Here is a 6,484-nt window from a genome sequence, read left to right on the forward strand (position 1 = left end):
GTTTATTTTACAATATGTTTAATGAAACCATCCTTTTGTAAAATCACATGAGGCTATTTTCCACACGTTTACTAATTACATTTCTAGGTCATTGTTTTTATCTTTTGTCTAGGATGCTTCTTCATTTATATTTGATAGTTTTTTTTTTATCTATGCACAGAATTTGTTAAAATGTGCTATTTATGCAACTATGTAACCTTACATGAACGCCTTATGAAGCTCTGACGGGACTTTAATTAAACTAATCAGATTTCATCATTGTCTTTATCGTTTTTTAATTTCCTATTCCCATCATGAACGAGGGTTGTGTGAAGAATGAAATTTTGATATGCAAGTCATTGATGGTGGTTTGACATGTTCTCTTGTATTTTTTAGGGTCTCATTAAACGTCCCCCAAGCAACAGCAGCTTTTTTGAGCAATCAGATCAATTTAGAAGGCATAATAGCAACAGCCCGTCTTTCTAGTCGACTTGCTACCTCATCATCACCATAGTGACCTCTAATTTTGAGCTTTGAGAACTTGGGCAAACACTAGTACAGTGAGGCCAATCACAGTAATGCACGTCACTCTTTAAATACTGTCTTATTTTGCAATGATTACCGAGAGAGATATCTGTAGAAAAATAAAGTTCTCTTTATTATCACAGTATTTTTTGAATGCTTTGTCATTTTTATTGGTGCTTGCAACAACAAAGACGGTGTAGATTGAAAATTAAGAGCATTTCGTGCACAAAGTCTAAGGTACACACGTCACAGAGGTCAGAGGGGTCAGTCGTGTTACTGATGGTCCTTTGAGAAGACTTTAAGCATCTATGTTTGAGAACAGGATTTGTTGCTGGGCGAAATTATGGCGAAATGGGTTGCTCAACTCAGTTCTGAGAGCAGTACTTCCAGAAGCACACTGTTTTTGGAGAAAGATAAACAGTTTATTTTATTATTATTATTTTATCATGCAGTCAGCATTGTTTGTTATCCAGAACAATTGGTTTGCATCATACCTCTCTTGTTGGTTTTCTTAGCTGATGGAAGAGACTTTTTAAAGGCTTTTCCGTTCAGTTTGGGATCCATTTGGTCAGTGCTGGCCTTCGGTGAAATCCCACCGCTGTCTATAGTGGTCGCTGTGGTGGATTTCAGGTTTGCATCTGTCACTACCTGAAGGTTATAAAACATGATTTCTAGCATAAAGTAACAAACGGAACTTTTTAAATATATTTATATCTATTGATTTCAATCTGAACATACCATTTTGTTCTTCTTCCCATTATTTCGTCCATTGCCATTTCCTTTGAAGAAAGAAACAACACAATTAAATTAAATTGAATTAAATTGTATATTATTCAAAAGTTTGGGGTTGGTAAGATTTTAAAGTTTTGAAATAAGTCTCTTCTGCTCACCAAGGCTGCATTTGTTTGATGAAAAATATTAGTGTCACTTTATTATCTTGTAATATTTTATTTAGATTTAATTTTATTTTAGTTTTAGTAATTTTAATATTTAAGCTTAATTTCAGTTAGCTGCGAAGACAACATTTTTATTTTTCATTTCTTTTTTCATCTATTATTGCATCTATTTCATTTCAACTTTATTTCAAACTAAAAATATTATTAATAGTGAAAATGTGAAATGTTATTACAACTATAAATATGTTCTATGTGAATTTATTTTAAAATGTAATCTAGTCCTGCTATCTGAATTTTCAGCATAATTACATAGTCTTCAGTATCACATGATCCTTCAGAAATCATTCTAATATGCTGATTTGCTGCTCAAGAAACATTCTGATTATTAACAATGTTGAAGACAGTTGTGCTGCTTCATATTTTTGTAGAAACTATGATACATTTTATTTCAGGATTCTTTGATGAATAGGCTAGAAAGTTCAAAATCTTTTGGAACATTTTAAATTTCCTTACTGTGACTTTTGATCAATTATGATAAATGTAACAATTTATAATCTGATTGTATATCATTTGTAAAAGTATTTGAGGTTTTGGCTCACCTCTGGTTATGATGGTGATTCGATGGCTCAGTGTGTTGTTCATTAACTTGTGAAGCTCTTCAAGTGCACTCAGCATCTTCACCAGCTCCTCTCGAGCATCCAGCTCCACCGTGATGGGATCAGATCGTCCAGCTGCTGATGGAGTGTTGCCGTACTCGTTTGATTCAATCACCTTTGACAGTCTGAACAGTCTGCTCTTCTCCATTTGCTGCTGTGAATCGAGTGAACTGGTTGTATGGTCAGTCCTCAGAGATCCATCACGGCCGCCGGGTGCTGGCAGAATCTCATCGTGACCATCAGAAAAGAGTGTTAGTGTCTTTAATGGATTATAGACTCCCATGTCTAAGGGTTTGTCTCTGATATTTGGGTTACTTGTCGCTGTAATTATCTCGTCTAACGCTCTCATCACTACGGTCTTTCCATCTCCGTCAGGAAATGTTGTCATTGGTCTGGTCTTCAGTAGCTTCTCAAAAATCCTCGTCGCTCGTGCTGCATTTTCCTGAATATCTGCGACAGTTCTCCGTGTAACTGTAGGGACAAACATGCACTTTAGGGGTCGTTTAAATCTGTTAAAGCAACTCTATGTAGTTTTGCCTATTTTTGCGACTTTGGAGCCCCTTTCATTTATATATTGCCGTTATTGTTGATCGCGATATTTCGTACTCGCTCATCACGTTTGGAGAACCAGTAAGAGACTATTAACTACTATTCTTCCTTTTAGTTAGTCTACTCTACACTAATGTATACTAACTAAGCCCCGTTTCCCGTTTACTGAAATCACATGACTTTGGCAGTGTGATACGCACTCGGAACTGGTTTGAAACAAATGATTCGCAAAGAATTCAAAGCTTCATGAAGCAGTTGCTTTAAAGGGTTAGTTCACCCAAATATGAAAATTCAGTCATCATTTACTCTCCCTCATGCCATTCCTAACTTGTATGACTTTCATTCTTTTCTTTTTGGGGCGAATATTGACAAAAATTACAATGGAAGTCAAAGGGAACTTTGATCGCTTTCTTCAATATCCTTTTGTGTTCCTTTAGTTCCTTTTAGTGCAATTTAATTAGTTTCAGCTACAGAAGAGTGTTTGCATGTCTCTACAATTCCAGTTTATGGTTGTTACAAGAGTGATGCATACCCTCTGTTCTGTGAAGGGGTCTGTCTCATTTAGTGGTGTACCGTTGACACGGAATTGTTCCCATACCCATAGAAACAAGTCAGTGGGAATGTCAGTGCACTGAAACATCCTGAGAACCTTGAAAAGAGAGACATCCCGAACTTCAAACATCCCTTAAAAGGCCTATTCTTGGCTTGGACAAACATACACAACATAACAGATGATAAATGGCTTTTGTCTGAGGAACTTTCCTCCTCATCATTCTGATCTTAGAGGTGGACGCTGACAAATCGCTTGTTCACACTCATGTACAAACACATGTGGAGCCGCTCACTGCCTGCAGCCATGTTGACAGAAGTCTTGAGGAAGTCAAGGAGTTGTTAGGACAACCATAGTGCATCTCAGTGATGTGGCGGGGGTTTTGGTCTCATAGATATACAAAAAAAGACGTTTGCAAACACTGAACTTGCCATCACTCCATTAAAAACTTTTTGAAGGGTCTCTTGATAAGATAATAGTGGTATTATCATCTTCATCAAAGGCAATCATGACCATTTTTGGAATGAAAAAGTGCACTACAACACCAGATTCAATGTGTGCATATGGTACTAAATAAGCATGACATTAATTATTTTATCAGTTTAAGAACTGTTTGTGCATGTGCATTTACTTTGATATAAGTTATGAAAATGTTATTTCTCTGAATGTTCAAAATGTCCAGTTTATATACATATATATATATATTTTTTTTCTTGGTTATGCAAATGTTAAGGGAACATTCCATTTCATGTTTTTAGAACATTATTAAGGCCAGATAACTTCAAATGAACATTCTATTAATGATGCTGGAAGAACGCTTGTTCATAACCTTGCCAGAATGTTCTGAGAACATTCAATGTTAGATGGGTTATTGTTGCATGCAGATACTGTGCACAGTAAACATCCAGGTCAAGAAATGAATCAGAATTGGCCTAAATGAAATCCACTGAGATTTAAGACCTAATTCAAGCATTACGTAACCCTACCTGAAACCCCTGAGCCAATTTTAGCAGGAAACCTAAATGCGAAATGACAGATTTAGGGTTTGCACTCACTGGAAGTGTGGACAGCACAAGACCAATAGAAGACCACAAGAGCCGACGCCTGATCTCTGAGTTTGTAGGCTTGACAACAGTGAAATAACATCTCACAGGACAGAGAAATCACAAATGAGATCTCTTTAATATTGCAAATGTCTCTTCTACACTCTTCAAAAATAAAGGTTCTTTATTGGCATCTATGCTTCCATGAAGAACATTTCACATCATGGAAACTTTTCATTGCACAAAGGTTGTTTTTTTTGTTGTTAGTGGAAAAAGGTTCTTCAGATTATTAAAATATTATTCACACTAAGAAAAAACAAAAGGTTATTTTAAGAACTGTTCACCAGAATGATCTTTGGGCAACCAAAAAATGGTTCTTCTATGGTATCTCTGCGAAAACCACACTCTCATCACCTCTATCCACATTTTGGCAGCTCTTAAACTCTATAATATGACAACTGTTGAATCATTTTTTATCTGTTTTGAATTCTCTGAAGGAATTTTAGGAGAAAAATCTGAGACAGTTTATTCTTGAAACATTTATAATCCATTAAATTGTTTCGAGTTGTTTGCAGGTTGGGACCATAAGGTTAGAAATCGGTGTTCCTGTATAGCTGAAATTGAATTTGTTTCATAATTTATGAATTTTACAACATTAACACTGTTATTTTCTTGTTTATTACTGTAAATATATGTATTGTACAAAGCGGTATATAAATGAATGTGACTTAAATATAGTCAAATATACATAGAAAATATATGAGTCAAATATAGGTTATGGCACTATACTGCAAAAAAATATATATATTTTCTTAGTTTTGTCTCATTTTCCATTAATATCTAATATCTAAATATTCTTTTATTTGAGAAGGAAAATTACTTAACATGTTAGGTCTTGTTTTCTGAAGAATGTATCAAAATTAAGTGAATTTATGCTTATAACAAGAACAAATATGCCATAATCTTGTTTTCCTTTTGAATTAAGTTTCTTTTTCTTACCACACTGACAGATATTTTTTCTTTCTTTAAGAATAAACTCACATAATTTTGGTAGATTTTTCAGAAAAAACAAGACTTAATATCTATCAGACCTCATAGTCATTTTACATTTTAGTTAGAAAGTTAGAAAATCATTTTTGCAGGGTAATGCCAAGGTCACGGGTTCATTTCCTAGGAAGTGCGTGAACTAATTAAATATATACATTGAATGCAATGTAAGTTTTTAGATAACACCATCTGCTAAATGCATGAATGTAAGCTGTGAGCTGTTTTGGGTTTTTACCTGTCTCACCTCCATCAGCTGGTTCTTCAAAGGCATCTGGTTGTCCAGGCGTCAACGGAGCAGCATCCAACACTGAAGCGACAGTCAGCAGAGCAACTGTGGTCAATAGTTTCAACATGTCCACTTTATACATCTCAGTGACCTGAAAGTGAAACTATGAGAGCTAAATGAACGTTTTAGAGACTTTTAGATCAATCTTCTGTCTTTAAACGGCAAATTCGTGCACCTGCCACACTCTTTTACACTGATGCGCCTCTAAGATGAGAAGGCTTGTCAAGTGTGTGTATACCTAACCGTATTTTACACCGTGCTGCTTCTACCATCACGCCACATCCACCGGCCCTTTTAAAACGGACACCCACACTGACACTGTCCAATCAGGTCGCTCATCCCTCCCTGCCATGTCCAGGTGTTGTGTGACATTTGGGGCCGTGTTTGGTGTCGGGGTCTCCATTGTGAAGGTGGCAGCAGGCTGTGGGCCCTTCTGCGTCAGAGGCCCTTTTTACTCCGGCCTCTGTGCAAACACAATAAGAAGTGCCTTATCACTGCTTACACAGCACCGCACCCGATGACTTTGAATCTGAACGACGTTTGATGTGTGCGCCAATGCAAATAGCCTTCATGCATATGAGAAGAAATTAGCATGACTTGAAGTGCAAGACGCATTTGACAATCACAGTTATATAATTGTTTTTTTTTCCAAAATTAAATGGCAATTTACCTGTGTCCATGTCCATGTTTTCATGTCGTCACACCACTTATTTACAGTAGCTCAGTGTTATTTTAGTATTATTTCTATATTATAGTATTTATTCATATTTTTAATTAGCTTTATAATATAGAGCATTAATTAATTTATATTTCAGTTTTACTTTTTGTAATTTTAGTGCTTTAACTTAAAATTATTTCAGTTAGTTGGCAACAAACTATAAACAAATTATAAACTTATCGTATTAAAACTATTTCATTATTAGTTTGAATATATATGCATTTTGAGGTCTATA

The 6,484-nt window shown here is 35.5% G+C and overlaps 1 protein-coding gene across 1 annotated transcript; it reads right to left on the reverse strand.

Annotated features, from left to right (window-relative positions):
• Window positions 1-724: 724 nt before the first annotated feature.
• On the reverse strand, window positions 725-5,705 carry LOC107653671 (uncharacterized). Its single transcript, XM_016440450.1, has 5 exons — window positions 5,490-5,705; window positions 2,000-2,527; window positions 1,243-1,283; window positions 999-1,152; window positions 725-901 (listed from the first exon to the last, which is right to left on the reverse strand). Exons 1-5 carry the CDS (start codon window positions 5,611-5,613, stop codon window positions 870-872), a joined length of 879 nt encoding a protein of 292 aa, XP_016295936.1. The 5' UTR covers window positions 5,614-5,705; the 3' UTR covers window positions 725-869.
• Between the last annotated feature and the right edge of the window lie 779 nt (window positions 5,706-6,484).

Source organism: Sinocyclocheilus anshuiensis, unplaced genomic scaffold (assembly GCF_001515605.1).
Source record: "Sinocyclocheilus anshuiensis isolate Anshui unplaced genomic scaffold, SAMN03320099.WGS_v1.1 scaffold175, whole genome shotgun sequence".
In the NCBI taxonomy this organism is placed as follows: Eukaryota; Metazoa; Chordata; class Actinopteri; order Cypriniformes; family Cyprinidae; genus Sinocyclocheilus; species Sinocyclocheilus anshuiensis.

What these genes read in the sequence shown, in the direction of transcription:
- LOC107653671 (XM_016440450.1), bottom strand. Translation starts at nt 5,613, where the DNA reads ATGTATAAAGTGGACATGTTGAAACTATTGACCACAGTTGCTCTGCTG. An exon ending in TGAAGAACCAGCTGATGGAG is followed by an intron (nt 2,528 to 5,489) that starts GTGAGACAGGTA and finishes TTGTCCCTACAG; the next exon opens with TTACACGGAGAACTGTCGCA. An exon ending in TAAGAAAACCAACAAGAGAG is followed by an intron (nt 902 to 998) that starts GTATGATGCAAA and finishes CTCCAAAAACAG; the next exon opens with TGTGCTTCTGGAAGTACTGC.